This window comes from Antedon bifida, chromosome 3, assembly GCF_963402885.1.
Source record: "Antedon bifida chromosome 3, ecAntBifi1.1, whole genome shotgun sequence".
NCBI lineage: Eukaryota > Metazoa > Echinodermata > Crinoidea > Comatulida > Antedonidae > Antedon > Antedon bifida.
Window position 1 is genome coordinate 22,202,308 of NC_136228.1, and position 20,604 is coordinate 22,222,911.

General features: G+C 33.0%; 2 protein-coding genes across 2 annotated transcripts; one reads left to right on the top strand and one right to left on the bottom strand.

Annotated features, from left to right (window-relative positions):
- Nucleotides 1–94: 94 nt before the first annotated feature.
- Nucleotides 95–1,363, top strand: LOC144838256 (uncharacterized). The gene is given in 1 exon segment (XM_078693608.1): nt 95–1,363. A coding segment is annotated over 1 exon segment (1,269 nt).
- A 16,947-nt stretch (nt 1,364–18,310) lies between these two features.
- LOC144838257 (uncharacterized) lies at nt 18,311–20,371 on the bottom strand. The gene has a single exon (XM_078693609.1). The coding sequence runs from the start codon at nt 20,369–20,371 to the stop codon at nt 18,311–18,313; it is 2,061 nt and encodes a 686-aa protein (XP_078549735.1).
- Nucleotides 20,372–20,604: the final 233 nt, after the last annotated feature.

Genomic DNA, 20,604 nt, shown 5'->3' on the forward strand with positions numbered 1-20,604 from the left:
GCATGATAAATCGGTTAAACATGCCTTTTTAAATCGGCTTATGTTCACATTTAGTAACCATCCAAGAAATTCGACAGTATCGATCAATGTAGAGATGATATACAGAGATGAATTGAGAAGAACACGAACAGGCAGCAAGGTGGCAAACGAGAGACTTACAACATTGTGGAACGAGTACTGCGAGGGGCAACGTAGTGTACATACGTTCGCTAATGTTGGGCTCCAACTCAAGACATGGGCAGGCTGGACCTGGATGATCACACCGCAAAACGTGATAAGGAGCGATACGAAAGGTCACAAAAAAGAACTGAAAAAAAAAAAGAAATGTATTGCTGTGGAAGTTTTGTTAGATCTCCAATTAGGTGAGGCTAATATGGAAGATGTTTCTCCTGTAGAAAACATATGTCTCTGTGTTGACATATCAACACCAAACTCTACTATGTGTTGTGCTGACATAGATGTCTTACAGGCCCAGTCACAGGCCTTGTTACAGGAGTCGCCAATAACAGAGTTAACTTTTAAAAATGACAATGAGCGAACTCATTTCTACACAGGGTTGCCTTCATTTGCAGTATTGATGTTGGTTTTTGAACTAGTTAAAAAAAGATTCCCGAGTAGAACATCAGTAAGTCGATTCCAGCAGTTACTAATTGTACTGTTCAAACTTAGACTGAACCTTAGAAATCAGGACATTGCGTACCGATTTCATATAAGTGACTCAACAGTGTCGAGTTTTTAATACGGGACTGGATGCCATGTCTATGCGGAACAAGAGCTTATTGTATGGCCAGAAAGGGAGGTGTTGTGGAAAACCATGCCAATGCAATTTCGAATTGCATTGGAGTCGAAGGTAGCAGTAATAATTGACTGTTTTGAGGTTTTTTGCGAGCGGCCCTCAAGTCTTGAAGCGAGGGCACAACTGTTTTTCAGCTACAAGCACCACAATACAGTAAAGTTTTTAATTGGCTGCACTCCATGCAGGTAAATTTCATATTTGTCTGCAGCATGGGGAGGCAGAGGTACAGATAAGACCATAACATTGACGTCAGATTTTTTTGATTATCTGCTACCTGGGGATGTCATCCTTGCCGACCGAGGTTTTGACATAAAAGATGATGCTGGGTTTTATGGTTGCGAAGCAAAGATTCCTGCTTTTAAGAAGGGAAAACAACAGCTGTCTGCTCTTGAGGTGGAAACCATAAGAAAAATTGCTCATTTACGAATTCATGTGGGGGTCATCGGTGGTGTCCGTCAAAAGTACTCAATTTTAAGTTCAACATTACCAATTGAGTACATGACAACAGACAGTACAGCTCAGGATACGAAAGCATCAGCGCCTCTGCATCATACAGCTTGCTCATAACAGGTGGAAACTTTTCCTCAACCTCTACTGGAACAAATGCCTCACAGTATTTAGGCAAAGTACTCAGGACTACAGATTTTGGTGCAATCAGTGCCAGCTCCTCGACAAGGAATGCAAGCCCTGGGTCATTCATGACATGGAAAGCCGTTGTGCGTGTTTCCACTGATGTTGTAGTAGTTGAAACTGGTGGATCTGGGGTGCCCTCATCAATCGACTCATCTAGTTTTCTTTGTTTGGCCTTTGCTGATGAAACGTCAATTGAAGCCACTGGTTTTGCCACCACATACTTTCGGTTTGGTTCCATCCAATAAGCTTTACTCACTGCAGATAACCCAAGGTGATAACGGTTTCTTAGAAACCGACTGTGAGTGCAACACCTTGAAAAATGAAAAACAATAGTCAATAAAATAATATTAACAACAAATAATATTATTCCTTTACAGACATTATAAAAGATTGCATTGTGTTTATTAATTATACAGTACTATTAATAATTGTTTATTTAAATTAGTCGGTCTCCTGCTTATCAGTAATTAACCATGCTTATCCATCCATGGTCCGGATATAAATTAAAATAACTTCATGGTTGTACCATAAAATAATGGTTTTACATACATAAAAAAGGGCATAGGCTTTTCTCCAAAAAGGTTATAACTTAATAAAATTATTAAATAAATAAGTAGTAGAATTGTATCCCTTCTATCTAGCTAGGCCCAGTCTTACACAAGGCATAGGCTGTAGGCTACTACTGCTAATAATTACTAGCCTCCTCCTAGTTACTAACTAGGAGGAGGCGAAAGACCTACTACAACAAAGTAAATTCAATATTACTTACATCTCCTCTAACAACTTTAAAATCTGGTGCTGAGCCCGCGTGTGTGTGTTGTTGTGTGGTGGTGGTGGTGCGGTACCCACGTATGTTCGCTCGCTATGCAAAAGCCTGAAATTCGATACTTCCTGGTTACGTCACTCATCAATAGAGGGCGTAAACATACCTTCGTAGTTTCGTTACTTGGCAACGATAAACAAACAATCGCGCCGACGAAAAAGACAATTAAAAGTCGTATAACTACGGTAAGAATATATGTTTACTTTTAATATAATAATACATACTTAGTGAAATTTTCAAAATTTTTAGTGAGCAAAAACAATTATAAAAAACGATTTTAGTATAGGCATATCAAATTACCAAAAGTATCATTATAAAAACATTAATTAATATACAAGGCATATAATTTCTGTAATAATTAAATTTTCAGAGTTTTTTGTCATTATTCAATTCTAAGATACTATTTATTTATTATCAAATAAAACTTAAAATGCACTCTTGATGTTGAGCCTATTCTAATTTTTTTTTTATTTCAGGTCGATGTAGAAGACTATTTCCTGTACTTTAACAAAATAATACTAGTAATATATTAATATTAGTATAGGCCTCACTGTGTAAAACGTCATTCTTTTATTAAAATTGAATATGGAAAAGCATGTTATAAATCTAAATTACTTGTGTCGTATATGTGGGAACAGGCTAAAACCTTATGCCTCCAGACAAGGAGGCAAGGAAATCAGGCAGTTTGCTTGTTCCAACTTTCAACCACAATTTTCAACTGCTTTAAACATCAACATTTTGCAAGATATTGATGGTGTTCACCCCAATTATTTCTGTCTGCTGTGCATGGGATGTTTGCAAAAAAACAAACCATGCAATGTAACCCAGTGGCAACCCCATCATAGAACAGGCGACTGTAGTACATGTGCCCAATTTGAGACACAGAAAAGTGGCGGTAGACCGAAGAAGAAGAAAAGAGGTTTAGCAACTGAAAGCTATAAAATAAAACATGCAACTACCGTTGCAGTGGAAACACATTTTAAAAACTTAAAGCCTCCGTTTCTTCAGCCAATTTCTGGCTCCTTTCATGTTTCTAGTTCACTTGATAATTTTAAATGTGGTATTTGTAAACTTGTTTCGTCTTTTCCTGTGGTTACATCTTGCCATCACGTTATGTGCAAGTCCTGCATTCAACCGTTGTATATGGATTGTGATACTGTCCAATGTTCTGTATGTAATGTACCTGTGCATTTTTCATGTATTAACGATGTTCAGTCAATCTTTGCTGAATGTTATCTGTCTGTTCCTGTTGTATGTAAAAGATGTCGTACTGTAGTGAAATGTAAATGTATCAGTGACCATGTATGCCTGCCAGACCACTGTTATCTATCATCGCCAACTAACTTAACATCAACGCCAGTCACTCCTCGTGATCAATTACAACAAACGAACCAAATAGATGACATATTAAACCATCCACTTGGTACTCCAGTAACGCCACTGATGGAGGAAGTTGGTCTACACATCCTAAAAGCAAAATTGAAACAGTCGAACAACAACACAACTGAGTTTAGTGTTAAAGGAAAGGTACTTTTTTAATGGTTATTACTGTATAATCAAATTGTTAATTATTACAAAAAACTTAAAACTTAAATTCAATAAAAACTAACAAGTTTACTTAATTTTATTACTAAAAATAACACCAACTATAGAAATGTATTACCTTTTTTCAAAAACCAGAAACTAAAAACAATGGCGATGCCGATACCACGAAAAAGCTCATCTGATGCAGGCTGGAGAACTGTTCACAACAGAAGTAAATTCATCGATGATTTACGGTCGGCAGTAAGTGGAGGAGATTCAGAAGCTCAAAGAGATGATGAGTTTTCTCAATTTAAAAGTCCGATACGTCTTCCAACTGGTGATTTGCTATCTTTAAAAACAAATCTTGGCCTAACATGGAAAAAAAACAGAGAACTGAAATGGTAAATAACAAATCAACATTCTGCAGTATCTGAATCGAACACCCTCAACATTATAGTTTTTAATATTTTATTTTTTTTTTAAAGCTGGCTAAAAAAATATGGTGTCAGCACAGAATGCGAGGCAAAAATGAGGCACCAAAAAAACATCATCATTGACGACAACATCATTTCTGAATACGTCCCTATGGCACATTCCTGCAATGACACAGGGGATACAATCATCCAAAAAACTGCATGTGTTTCTGTTGCAAGTCTCAACAAAAAAATCTGCCAGCAATATGATGAACTAGAAAAGTAGGTTTTTTATTTGCTTTCATTAACAGATTTAATTTAATTACTGAATTTTAAAAAATGAATCAAATAAATATCAATACCTTTTACAGATTAAATCTTCTAACATGGCACGATGGCCACATCCCATCAGATGAGATGTGGGTAAAGATCGGAGGGGACAAGGGTGGTGGAAATTTCAAGCAGATGCTTCAGCTTTGCCATGTACCACGCCCCAATGCCCAAAATAATACAATCATCATCAATTGCTTTGAGGCCACCGATTCCAGTTTTAATTTAAGAACTGGCCTCAAGGATATCTTGCCTCAACTCGAAGAGCTGCAAAATTCCACATTAAGGTAAATATACCATTTATCTGTAAAATTAAAATATTGCACAAAATTGTACAAATATATTTGTGTAAATTAAGACAAATTATTAACTGGCTTCATTTTCTTAATAGGGGAAAACAAGTCAAAGTGTTCGTATTCGGTGACTACGAGTATTTGGCTCGTATATATGGCCTAACGGGTGCAAACGGTAAACAAACAATATATGTATTACAGGTACAGTACTGCAATTATTAGCAATTAATAAATGATGGATATTTGAAAGCAAATGTGTATTAAATTTTGTTTTAAAGGACGACATTACTGCTTGTGGTGCCATGTAACCAAAAAACACAAATCCCAACTCCCAAGGACATTGGACACTCTGAAGAAAGACTTGGACAGGTTCAGAGAGGCTGGTGGTAATATTTCAAAAGCAAAGAACTACAATAATGTAATTGCCAGCCCTTTGATACAAGTTCCCATTGACCATGTAGGTATTAAAACATTATTTTCTAAAAGCTTGCATGACTCTTAAATTTCATAAAACAAGGTAATTATTTTGCTCCCTCACTTTTTTAAATAGGTATGTCCTCCTGGCTTACATATAAGCCTAGGCTTATATTTAAAAAACTTCAACAGTCTGGAGTCAGCTTGCCAGCAACTGGACGACATCATTTTAAAGTCTACTGATAGTGCATTGCTTCAAAACAGTCTCGAAACTCCTACCAATATCCCCACATTCTTAAAGCACGTTGCCATGTCAAATCAAATCAAAGACCTAGAAAACAAGGCAGAAGACATACGCAATGGAATAGACCAACTTAAAGATTACTTAAGTGTCTTTATGCTATTGGGTGACACCAGTGGAACAACTGAGAGTATAATTAGCGAGATTCAAAGCCAAGAGGCACAAGAGGCACAAGTTGTAAGTTTAAATCAGACAATTAGAAAACATTTCTATACAGGTGGCATTTTTCCTTAGAATTATTTTATTTTCTAACAATATATTTATTGGTTTTAGAGAGCTGAAGCAGTCCATATTTCTAAAGACTTACCTGAAGTGAGAAAAGGGCCTTTGGTGGCAAAACTTGATGATGTGCTGAAATCCTTCAGGGTTAACAGACAGGCATATCACGGCAAATCGTTTGTCGGTAACCATATTCATAAGTGCTGCAAGGTATTTCATTTATGTTATATAATTATAGTAATGTCATTGTCATTTGACTTTTATACTATACTATTCATTTTATCATTGAATTATTTACTTTCAGCCTGAAAATATCAAAACACTTATGACAAAAATATGCAAGACTGCAATAGAACTCAGCCCAGAAATTAAAGAGAATGTTGTCAGTGTCACAACAAAATATGGAAGATTATTTAATTTGTTTGGGAACTGCCACAGGCAATACAATTGTGCCTCATTTTTCACAGAGGAGATGATATTGAAGCTTGGTAAAATCAATACTTATTATTTTTCTACTAAAATCTCAACTTCAGCTGCTCCACTAAATTCTTCGATGAGTTTCTTTCAGCACCAACAATATTTTTGTAAATATATTGAGTTAAATTTGCCTGGCTGTCTGGCCTGTCTCTCTAGCCTATCTGTCTGGCCTGTATCTCTAGCCTGTCTGTCTGTCTAGCCTGATAGCCTGTCTGTCTAACCTGTCTAGCCTGTCTAACCTGTCTAGCCTGTCTGTCTGTCTAGCCTGTCTATCTAGCCTGTCTGTCTATCTAGCCTGTCTGTCTATCTATTACATATTTTTTTTTGTCTCTGAAGAATCAGACATTGAAGATTATGTGCAGTTCTTTCGGAAACACTTTCAAGAAACAGAGGCTCCCAAGATGCACATTCTGGAAGAACATGTGTCTGAATGGATAAGAAGATGGAAGTTCGGATTGGGATTCCATGGAGAGCAGGGAGGGGAGAGCATGCACGCTCAGCTTAACACCCTCAAGTCCAACATCCGTGGATTCAACGATGACCTTGGTATTCTGACCAGTGCAATGAAGGAACATTGGGTGAAGACATCGCCATCCATGTTGGCAGCCAAACCCTAAAAAAAAAAAAAAAAAAAACTCAAACCAAACAGCCCTTTTCAGGGCTACCTCAAACCAAACAGCCCTTTTCAGGGCTACCACAAACCGCAAACAATCTCAAACCAAACAGCCCTTTTCAGGGCTACCCAAAAACCGAAAGAGATTGTTAAGCAATAGTGTGTATTTATTATGTGTTCACAACAATGCAATGTACTAGTACTACTACTACTGAACAAATGCAATTCAACCACTTACACAATAGATATAATTCGACAATAGCTGCTAAATCCTAGTACTATACCTAGGCAACCCTCACTGCAGCCTCTTTATTAACATCACTAAAATAAAGGTAAGTGTCTGTGGCAACAAATATTCCTCTTGAGGTGATGTTTTCGTGAATGATTGTATTGGTTTGGAACTGAATCGGTTGACGGGTTGTCACTAGGGTAGTTAGTACTAGTAGTAGAAGATATAAGACATTTTATTTGGTCCACTAGAAAATAGAAAGGATACTGTTTGTTCAACACCACAACCATCTGTTTAACATTATAGCAAATTTTATATTGTTCCCTGAAACACAACCAAATTATTTTATTTACATACAATACATAAAACAATTTTAAACGACAATAATAATAAGCAAAATAAATTACATTTATAAAATTACCTTTCTACAAAATGGTACAGTCCAAAGTTGCTTTTTAACTGAAGCTACGCATGCGCGTTAGTGCCGCATGGAACGTACCATTTAAAATAGGGTTAGTAATAAAACCAATTTAATTTAAAAAATCAAATAAATGAAAAAAATAAAATTTAGAAGATCCGAAATGCATAAATTATCATTAAATACTTATTTGACACATTTTGGAAAGTAGAAATGTTCAATATTATATGAATTTCTACTATTTTTCTTCATAAAATGTAATTATTTACTCAAATTATTTTCCAGCATGGGCGATATCGTCGACCATGAGTCGACCATGTGGCTTCAATTTCAAATAGTTGTTGACTATAAATTCAACAATTCAACGTAAACATTTATTTTCTTTCTTTCAATCAATAATAAAACAAATGAATAAGGTATTAAAAAAGTAAGTACGAGTTTCAAATAATACATTTCATGAATATAATATATAAACACGACAGGCAAATAAAGCGGATCAACCTGAGTTTTCGGCATGTATTGAATATAGGACTATTCCATTATTATTTATAGGGGTGTTAGTCAATATGTTGGGTTGGGTGTGTCAGGCTTGTTGAGGCTTCTATTGTTTGTGTCATTGTGCCAATTGTTTTGTATTTCACTGTGTTTGAGAAAAACAAAAACAAAACTGCTGCTGTAGTTAGCCTATAGCTTTTATTATGTGTCTGTAAATTATATCGTATTTTACACTATATAGGCCCTAACATGTTTTTTTAATCAACAGTTAAATCAAGTAGCCTCTACAAATAACAAGAAAAGATCAAGAAAAAGATTCATATACATACATTTTAATCGTATTTAATTTATGTTTTAATTTATATAAAATATCCAATTTATATTTTAATTTATATAAATACATCCATGTTTGTTTTTTTCTCAACAGTTGAATCAAATAGCCTCTACAAACAACAAGAAAAAAATCGATAGATCGAAAAATACATTCTTCAAACTTTATTCAAATATAAGGCACAAGAACTTTAACATTATTTAATAAGGCACAAGGAACATATACTATTTTAACTTACTTAATCTGTTTAATTTATATTATGCCATATCTTTCTCGCCACATAAATTCGTCAAGGTATTCCGGTAACCATTCCCATTTACACCCATTCTTTTTAACTTTAATTTTTCACGATTCCAGTAGGATTCTATGTTTTGAGTGTGGACTCCTGTTATTGGATCAACAAAATTCTTACTGTGGTTTACTGTTAAGTGTCCATCTACCACATCCAGGTCCTGTACTCTGGAATAAACCTTCCATTTATTTGATGGTCATTTTAATATAAGGCATATTTTGATGATTGTAACATCCACATTAATTATTTAATGATCAAGCATAGATGGTAGGTCTAATTTTAATAGATTGGTTTTTTAAAGATTTTCGATTGATTGTAAATATCAATATCAATTACTTAAATATTTTATATTGAAATAGGTGATAAACAAATTTTAATAGAAGACGTACTTTGAAGATTGAAAACATCTATGTAATATACTGTAGGCAGAGATTTATAAAAAATGTTGTTTATTTTAAAAAAAGAAACGTTACAGAGAATCCCCGTATTCATTGTTTAAGTGTGTAAAATTTCATGTAGATCCATTATTAATAGAACGGATGGTAATATGAGTCCACTGAACTGAACAAATGCTTTTTTCTTGAATGTTGATAATCTATTGAATCGGAAGTAATCTATTGAATTCGGAAGTGATTTGTTGAAAGTGTATTCGAAGTTATACTAAACGGTATATTAGAAGAAGACAACGTGTTTGTTATCGATGAAGGGATAATGAATTGATATTATTATAATTTAAACGGCGTGTAGGGCCTATAGTATTTTGTAGTCCTGATAACGAATACAATAAGTAGTGCGTCCTCTATTGACAAATATTATACCTGCGTTATACGCCGCGTGACAGACAATAATTATACTGTGTTTCTATAAATGGGTATATTTTAGTTTTATTATAGAAGTTCTGTAACGCGATGTTGTCGATAAAGGGATAATGAATTAATAAAGGGATAAGGAATTGATAATTGAGTGAGAAGTATAAGGAATGATCTAGAAGGTTATGAACATATTTTGTATAAGGGGATGTATGTTCTCTCTTGTGTGAAAACTGAATGCTTAAACATTGACGCACACTGTCATTGAGGTCGAAGTAATAATTGGATACGGATGCGTGTTACTGCTCTATCAGGATCAGGACTGCATTATTCACACACATAAAACACTGAGAGTAATAAAGAGAATCTATGCTTGATTGTTTTACACTCGAAACATTTATTAGTATTTTGTAATAAAATAAAGATAATTCAAATTGTCACATGATGCATTGATAAATTAATTAATGTTCATAAACGTCCAAATACTAGTTTTCTAGCATTTGTATTAAAATAATGTCTGCTATCTGTCTATGTAGCAGATATATTTTCATGTTTCTGCTCTGCATACGGGATGTGTGTGTCTTCTACTGGCTGGCTGACGTTCATGATTTAACGTTACCGCTCCAAGAATTCACTACAATCCATTGTTTGTTGTAATATTGATGTTACTATACATTTCAATGTTCATAAATGTCAATATGCTGGTGCTTCCTATTCCATCTATCTTTGGTACAGTTCTTGACCATTCATTGATTGTTTCAGAATTTATTACCAGCATCGAACCGTGTTCCATTTTTATGTTCACCGGTTTAATGTTTTTGTTTGTGCGGTGTTCGAATCTACAGATTCTAGTAGGTCCCAGAGACATAATGCATACAGGACTTACTTTGCTCCTTTGTACATCATTAAGATAGCATTCCGCTGAATCCTCCGCTCTTGTCAAAGTTACCATATTGTAAAAATGACCAGTCGCAATGTGTATCCATTCACGCATTTCGAGTAGAAATCTGTCTATGTAGCAGATATATTTTCATGTTTCGTTCTGCTCTGCATACGGGATGTGTGTGTCTTCTACTGGCTGGCTGACGTTCATGATTTAACGTTACCGCTCCAAGAATTCACTACAATACATTGTTTGTTGTAATATTGATGTTACTATACATTTCAATGTTCATAAATGTCAATATGCTGGTGCTTCCTATTCCATCTATCTTTGGTACAGTTCTTGACCATTCATTGATTGTTTCAGAATTTATTACCAGCATCGAACCGTGTTCCATTTTTATGTTCACCGGTTTAATGTTTTTGTTTGTGCGGTGTTCGAATCTACAGATTCTAGTAGGTCCCAGAGACATAATGCATACAGGACTTACTTTGCTTCTTTGTACATCATTAAGATAGCATTCCGCTGAATCCTCCGCTCTTGTCAAAGTTACCATATTGTAAAAATGACCAGTCGCAATGCATTTCGAGTAGAAATCTTTCTATGTAGCAGATATATTTTCATGTTTCGTTCTGCTCTGCATACGGGATGTGTGTGTCTTCTACTGGCTGGCTGACGTTCATGATTTAACGTTACCGCTCCAAGAATTCACTACAATACATTGTTTGTTGTAAAATTGATGTTACTATAGGCCTACTACCTTTCAATGTTCATAAATGTCAATATGCTGGTGCTTCCTATTCCATCTATCTTTGGTACAGTTCTTGACCATTCATTGATTGTTTCAGAATTTATTACCAGCATCGAACCGTGCTCCATTTTTATGTTTACCGGTTTAATGTTTTTGTTGGTGCGGTGTTCGAATCTACAGATTCTAGTAGGTCCCAGAGACATAATGCATACAGGACTTACTTTGCTTCTTTGTACATCATTAAGATAGCATTCCGCTGAATCCTCCGCTCTTGTCAAAGTTACCATATTGTAAAAATGACCAGTCGCAATGCATTTCGAGTAGAAATCTTTCTATGTAGCAGATATATTTTCATGTTTCGTTCTGCTCTGCATACGGGATGTGTGTGTCTTCTACTGGCTGGCTGACGTTCATGATTTAACGTTACCGCTCCAAGAATTCACTACAATACATTGTTTGTTGTAAAATTGATGTTACTATAGGCCTACTACCTTTCAATGTTCATAAATGTCAATATGCTGGTGCTTCCTATTCCATCTATCTTTGGTACAGTTCTTGACCATTCATTGATTGTTTCAGAATTTATTACCAGCATCGAACCGTGCTCCATTTTTATGTTTACCGGTTTAATGTTTTTGTTGGTGCGGTGTTCGAATCTACAGATTCTAGTAGGTCCCAGAGACATAATGCATACAGGACTTACTTTGCTTCTTTGTACATCATTAAGATAGCATTCCGCTGAATCCTCCGCTCTTGTCAAAGTTACCATATTGTAAAAATGACCAGTCGCAATGTGTATCCATTCACGCATTTCGAGTAGAAACTTTGGCCAGTAACACAGAGGACTTCTCGCTGTGTCGTCGATGTTTGTATGAACACCGATTTGGAATGACAACTCCAAATCACCGTACGCTGCACATCTAATGTGGTCTACTTCAGTGATCACATCGCGTAACTTATATAGAGATTCGAATAAATGTGTTTTCCTACATTGTTTTAAAATAGTGTCTGCTATCAGTCTATGTAGCAAATGAACACGAACACATTTCATGTTATCTTCCGGTCTGCATACGGTGTGTGAATGAAAGCCGAAAAAAAACTCATCTTCTGACTGGCTGACGTTCATGATTACTTTATTGCAACAAGCATTCACTACAACTTCCAATTAAAGTTTGAAACTAAAACTCCATACTGTCGATTTTTATCCTTTGCGATGAAGGTTAACTACACGCGATCGGTCTGCTTTGCTTTTACAGATGATTACAATAGAAATTGGCAGGGCGTGTGTCTGTATCACAGTCGGTCAGTGTACACACCGGTCACAAAACTTTAAAGAAATATATATAATTGTTATCTAGAATATGTGTGATAGAGTAATTCGTTTCGATATATAATCATTTGTTATACTAACAATTTGAACCAGCTGCCTTTTTACATGCATAGTCGTGTGTCTGTATCACCGTTGGTCAGTGTACAGTGACCGGTCACGAATCTTTAAAGAAATATTTTTAATTGTAATTAGTTTCGATATAATAATCATTTGGTATACTAACAATTTGAACCAGCTGCCTTTACGCGCATATAGCCGTATACATCCAATCCTAGATTCTATATTTACCGATATTGCGCCCCTATATAGTTTTTGATAAATTACTAATAATGTTATGGTATCGATAGATTGTAAGCCAGCTGAATGGTTAGTTCTTGTGTCTCGTAATGTAACGCTGTAGCATTAGGCTAGGGTTCGAGAATTGATTTGATACACATGTATATATTTTTTAAATATTTGTTTCACTCAAAATGTTCTTTAATGACCATAGTTAAGGTTAACTACACGCGATTTGTCAACAAACAACAAAACCGATGAATGGTTGTCGATTACTAATGTGTATGTGTGGTGCGCGCTTTTAAATTCGTATTGAATATATCGTGCCTCCTCTTTCTCTTACCCTGCTTATTTTGCGTAGGGTTTTCGAATGATAATCATGAAAGACACAAACGGGTGTAATTCCATCGTTAGTTACTGTAGTGGGTCCCAAAGAGTCAGGGTCAATTACTTTTATTATTATTATTATTATAGTTTAATATAAGCGTATTTTATAAATTTCATCTCCATCGATTCTATCATCATATTTTAAAATCAAAATGCTATGTTTTAAATTCTATTTAGTTTTCTCTCCCCCCTCTCTCCCCCCCCCCCCCTTCTTTAAAAGCTTTAAAGAAATATATATATATGTTATCTAGAATATGTGTGTTAGAGTAATTCGTTTCGATATATAATCATTTGTTATACTAACAATTTGAACCAACTGCCTTTTTACATGCATAGTCGTGTGTCTGTATCACCGTTGGTCAGTGTACAGTGACCGGTCACGAATCTTTAAAGAAATATTTTTAATTGTAATTAGTTTCGATATAATAATCATTTGGTATACTAACAATTTGAACCAGCTGCCTTTACGCGCATATAGCCGTATACATCCAATCCTAGATTCTATATTTACCGATATTGCGCCCCTATATAGTTTTTGATAAATTACTAATAATGTTATGGTATCGATAGATTGTAAGCCAGCTGAATGGTTAGTTCTTGTGTCTCGTAATGTAACGCTGTAGCATTAGGCTAGGGTTCGAGAATTGATTTGATACATATGTATATATTTTTTTAATATTTGTTTCACTCAAAATGTTCTTTAATGACCATAGTTAAGGTTAACTACACGCGATTTGTCAACAAACAACAAAACCGATGAATGGTTGTCGATTACTAATGTGTATGTGTGGTGCGCGCTTTTAAATTCGTATTGAATAATATATCGTGCCTTCTCTTGCTCCTACCCTGCTTATTTTGCGTAGGGTTTTCGAATGATAATCATGAAAGACACAAACGGGTGTAATTCCATCGTTAGTTACTGTAGTGGGTCCCAAAGAGTCAGGGTCAATTACTTTTATTATTATTATTATTATTATTATAGTTTAATATAAGCGTATTTTATAAAATTCATCTCCATCGATTCTATCATCATATTTTAAAATCAAAATGCTATGTTTTAAATTCTATTTAGTTTTCTCTCTCCCCTCTCTATCCCCCCCCCCACCCCTTCTTTAAAAGCTTTAAAGAAATATATATATAATTGTTATCTAGAATATGTGTGTTAGAGTAATTCGTTTCGATATATAATCATTTGTTATACTAACAATTTGAACCAGCTGCCTTTTTACATGCATAGTCGTGTGTCTGTATCACCGTTGGTCAGCGTACAGTGACCGGTCACGAATCTTTAAAGAAATATTTTTAATTGTAATTAGTTTCGATATAATAATCATTTGGTATACTAACAGTTTGAACCAGCTGCCTTTACGCGCATATAGCCGTATACATCCAATCCTAGATTCTATATTTACCGATATTGCGCCCCTATATAGTTTTTGATAAATTACTAATAATGTTATGGTATCGATAGATTGTAAGCCAGCTGAATGGTTAGTTCTTGTGTCTCGTAATGTAACGCTGTGGCATTAGGCTAGGGTTCGAGAATTGATTTGATACATATGTATATATTTTTTTAATATTTGTTTCACTCAAAATGTTCTTTAATGACCATAGTTAAGGTTAACTACACGCGATTTGTCAACAAACAACAAAACCGATGAATGGTTGTCGATTACTAATGTGTATGTGTGGTGCGCGTTTTTAAATTCGTATTGAATATATCGTGCCTTCTCTTGCTCCTACCCTGCTTATTTTGCGTAGGGTTTTCGAATGATAATCATGAAAGACACAAACGGGTGTAATTCCATCGTTAGTTACTGTAGTGGGTCCCAAAGAGTCAGGGTCAATTACTTTTATTATTATTATTATTATTATTATAGTTTAATATAAGCGTATTTTATAAATTTCATCTCCATCGATTCTATCATCATATTTTAAAATCAAAATGCTATGTTTTAAATTCTATTTAGTTTTCTCTCTCCCCCCTCTTTCCCCCCCCCCCCCTTCTTTAAAAGCTTTAAAGAAATATATATAATTGTTATCTAGAATATGTGTGTTAGAGTAATTCGTTTCGATATATAATCATTTGTTATACTAACAATTTGAACCAGCTGCCTTTTTACATGCATAGTCGTGTGTCTGTATCACCGTTGGTCAGTGTACACACAGCAAAATTTCAAATTCTTAGCAAGAAAAAAAATTCTTGTTTTAAGACTTATTTCTTGAAATAAGTAATTTTTTTCTTGTCAAGATTTAAAATTACTTAAAACAAGAAAAATTTTACTAAGACAGAAAAAGTTTCTCGAATTAAGTCTTGCAATTTTACTTATTTTAAGAAATATTTTACTTAAATTAAGAAGTCATTATAAAACTATCCTTATTAAGATTGTTTTTGCTTAAAACAAGTTGTGCAAATTCTTGAAAATACTTATTTTCAGAAATATTTTACTTAAAATAAGAAAAAATATTGTACTATTTCTATCAAAAATATTTTTGCTTGAATCAAGAATCGCGATATTCTTATAAATGCTAATTTTGAGAAATAATTTACTTAAAATAAGACGTCAATATCGTATACTATCCTTATCAAGAATATTTTTGCTTGAATCAAGAATATTTTTGCTTGAATCAAGAATCGCGATATTCTTGTAATACTTATTTTGAGAAATATTTTACTTAAAATAAGATGTTAATATCATAATATCCTTATCAAGAATATTTTTGCTTGAATCAAGAATCGCGATATTCTTTTAATACTTATTTTGAGAAATATTTTACTTAAAATAAGATTTCAATATCGTATACTATCCTTATCAAGAATATTTTTGCTTGAATCAAGAATATTTTTGCTTCAATCAAGAATCGCGATATTCTTGTAATACTTATTTTGAGAAATAATTTACTTAAAATAAGATGTTAATATCATACTATCCTTATCAAGAATATTTTTGCTTGAATCAAGAATCGCGATATTCTTGTAATACTTATTTTGAGAAATATTTTACTTAAAATAAGATGTTAATATCATTATATCCTTATCAAGACTATTTTTCTTAAATCAAGAATCGCAATATTCTTGTAAATACTTATTTTGAGAAATATTTTTCTTAAAATAAGATGTTAATATTATACTATCCTTATCAAGAATATTTTTCTTAAATCAAGAATCGCAATATTCTTGTAAATACTTATTTTGAGAGATATTTTACTTAAAATAAGATGTTAATATCATAATATTCTTATCAAGACTATTTTTCTTAAATCAAGAATCGCAATATTCTTGTAAATACTTATTTTGAGAGATATTTTACTTAAAATAAGATGTTAATATTATATTATCCTTATCAAGAATATTTTGCTTGAATCAAGAATCACGATATTCTTGTAAATACTTATTTTGAGAGATATTTTACTTAAAATAAGATGTTATCATACTATCCTTATCAAGAATATTTTTGCTTGAATCAAGAATCGCGATATTTTTGTAAATACTTATTTTGAGAAATAATTTACTTAAAATAAGATGTTAATATCATAATATCCTTATCAAGAATATTTTTGCTTGAATCAAGAATCGCGATATTCTTATAAACACTTATTTTTGAGAAATAATTTACTTAAAATAAGATGATAATATCATAAAATCATTAATAAGAATATTTTTGCTTGAATCAAGAATTGCGATATTCTTGTAAATACTTATTTTGAGAAATATTTTACTTAAAATAAGATGTTAATATCATAATATCCTTATCAAGAATATTTTTGCTTGAATCAAGAATTGCGATATTCTTGTAAATACTTATTTTGAGAGATATTTTACTTAAAATAAGATGTTAATATCATACTATTCTTATCAAGAATATTTTTCTTAAATCAAAAATCGCAAACTTTTTATAAATACTTTAATATTTTGACAAAAATTTACTTAAATTATTATAATTATCATAACAAGACTGTTTTGCTTGAATCAACATTTCACATTAGAACACCTATATTTTTGTAATATAAACAATAAAACAACTGAAACTCACCTAATATATTTTGCCCTTTAAATCTTAGACAAGAAACAAATAACCTATTTTGTTTAAAAAGGTGATGAATACTGTATAAATAATGTACAAACAAATTTTACAAAAAGCCACAAAAAATACAGTAAAAATAGATGATCGGTAATAATTTATTAATTAAATGTGTTTATAGACTATAAATAATGAATACAAGTATATGGCCTCCATTCTAAAAAGTGCTATATCCCCCAAGGATCAATTTTAGGACCACTCTTATTTATACACTATGTCAAATAATCTACTAGTACAAAAGCATGTAAATAGTGTACAGATAATAGTATGTATGCAGATGATACAGAACTTCTGATATACAGTAAATGAAGTTCTTGCAAAAATTCATGAATATTTACAAAATATCAAAACATGTCTAGCAATTAAAAAACATAGCCTAATAAAACACAACAACCCAATAAAGGCTTGAAAAATTAGCAAATTGATCTAAATTCACTGTTTCAAAATTGTAACTTCCAAATAAATTGTTATTATTAAACATAGAAAATTCTGTTCGGCTGCAAAAAGTAAAAACCAGTAAACATCTACAGTAGATAAATCTGTGTGATAAACAAATAGATAATGTTAAAATAAAGTATTGCCAGGCTTGTACTACTTTTAAAAAAGTCTTGTTCCAAAACATGTATTTTTCTAATGTATAATAGATTTATCTCCCCACAGTTTAACTAAATTTGTAATATTGTGTGGGGCAGATCAAAAATAAAAAAATACACTACAAATGCTACAATACAGAGTAGCCAAAATATTTACATAAACAAGGAAATATGACTCCAATACACAACCCCTGCAAAACTTAAACTGAATAAACCTTGACTCTCAACTGCATAACAATGAAGCCAAAATGTTGGATAAAATAAACCAAGTGCCACAATATTATCTAAACAAGCTATTTACACCCAAAATAGATACATACAATAGACTATCAAAGGATATTAAAATTGGATAATAAAACCCAAACCGTGGCGCTAGATTATGGAATAGTCTTGAAAAACCAATGCAATATGCTACAAATTTAAATTATTTTAAATTAATTAAAATAATTAAATTATTACAATACATAATCATGTATGAACACAATTTTCAATGTACAGAAATGTTCAATGTACAAAATTATGACAGTAAAAATAAATCAGTGTTAAATATTTAATATTGCATTCCTACTTTTTACAATGTTGCAATTTACACAAAAGTTTATATGTTCATATAACTCCTTCCCTCGGCATATTCTTCAATGATGTCATCAATGTCATATTTTACAGGAACATATTTATTTCCAAATCTATCCTTTTTTACATGGAATATGTTGTAGTCAACTAACCTTTCAGTTGAGTAAATTGAAAAATGATCAATAAATCTAACCAGGTAGGCTTGATGGGTATAATCAAAGTTGACAGATTTCAATAAATCTACTCCAAAATACACGTATTCACTTATTGACCATATTTTTGATATAATACCAAAAACAGGAAGTTCTGGATTTCCAACAGTTCCAACAGCAATGACGGCCCCCTTTTTGTATGTTGTGCCATACAATTTTAGCCAACTTGTTTCGAAAACGTTTTCCAACTTGATTCCAGGTAATAGTCCTGATTCGTTAAACATATTCTGCAAGCTATCAGTGCTTACTTTATCTAGTGCCTTTACAACTCCATATGCAATCTCACTTGAAAACAGTGGGTGCAAGTCAGCAGGTTCATTACAACCAAAATTACAACAGTCGTTTAATTGGTGTCGTTTAGCCAGTGACATTGTCAACTTTTTAAAGTTTTGTTTTCTAGCTACTATTTTAAAATAGTTATGCGCAGATTCAAAACTGAAACAGGATGAACGAACCATTGGTCCTAAAGCTTTTATTGCAGAAGGAATATGGATAAGATAATGTTGTTTTGGTGTAATATTTACATCTGGAAATAACACTTTGAAGTTAGATAAATGTTCATCAATTAGTTGTTTCAAATATTGAATGCTTTCAATTTTGATTAGAGGTGCAAATACCAATTGAACTATTTGAATCAGTTCAACAAGAAATGTATAGTAGTTATCACTTGTGTCTAATAAAGGTCCAATAATAAATGGCAACAATCGCGCAAATAGGTGAGCTTGAGCTGCTTTGTATTTCAGTTTGTACTTCTCGTCACCATTAAATACTGAATCCCTCATTGCTCCAGGTTTATCAGAGATTTCAGAGTATCCATAAGCATGATTAACAATTGCTCCATTGATTTGATTAAGTGTAATTTTGCCAGTTTTAATGAAGTGTAAAAGAACCAATCTGATTTCGTACTGCACAGTTCCTTCCAGCAAAGTGTGCATTATATCTTGAGGCAACTGTTGTGTGACATCAAACGTTGGTAGCTTACATAATTCACTTCTTATATTAATACCATATGTGGTTTGCAAATCTTTTTTTACAGCTTTTGTTGTTGCCCTTTCAATTTCAGAGCATTGTCTGTCATAGTTTTGCTTTGTTCTCGGGTTGAAAGACTCTTCGGTAAAGTTAGTTTGCATTTCATCAAATTCGCACATACAATGCCGACATTTTTGAAAAGATACTCCGACTCCTTCTTTAAAACCACCTATGTAATGCTGCCCAAGTGTATCACCAGCACACATTAAAACCTTTCCATAAACCTTTTGGTTTACCCCATGAATTTCCATTGTATGTCCATTATACAGTTTTTGTAAATCATCTACGACTGGACTCATGATACGATTTATGCCATACTTTTTTACTAAATTAGCATTAGCAATTGCCAGCAAGCGAACTGCACATCTCTTGGATCTGAATTTTGGGTTGATGTTGCCAATTGTGTAATAATACAGATCGACTTTGTGGACACCTGCCTTGCTTCCCAAAGGATTACAAATTTCTAACTCATCATGATATAGTATCAATAAAAATGCGTTTTCGTGCTTATCAAAATAGTCACTGTTTTGGTAAAGACTGCCATCCTGGATATCATAAAACACGCCTGGTTTACATACGTCTGGTTTTTTAACGAACATAGCCGATATCCTTGTATTTGAAAGAAGCTGATTTAAACTGTCTAGAAGAGGAATGTATATAAATGTCTCTGGTTTTTCACAAATAATTCTTTTTGCTCCTTTTTTTTTTCGAATGAACTTTGTTCCAAGCACAATTTCCTTGTACTCTACATAATTAAAATTTTCTTTTATGTAACTCGATTGCAAAGCCTCAGTGTGTATACCATCAAATGGATCTGGTACAGAACTAAAAATATCTTTTACCATCTCCTTGTGTTCAGATAACTGTAGGGCAGTTAGCACTTCAGTTTCAACTGATGAAAGAATCTGGGTAATCAAACTGTTTGTACTTTGAATAATTGACTGCACTGCAGCCTAAAAAAATAATATTGATTTCAATATTGTTATTAATATTAAATAACTGATAAGTTGTGCTTTTAGTTCGGGGCCTACAGTATACAGCCTAGGAGGCTATAATATAACACTTAAATACTATTTTG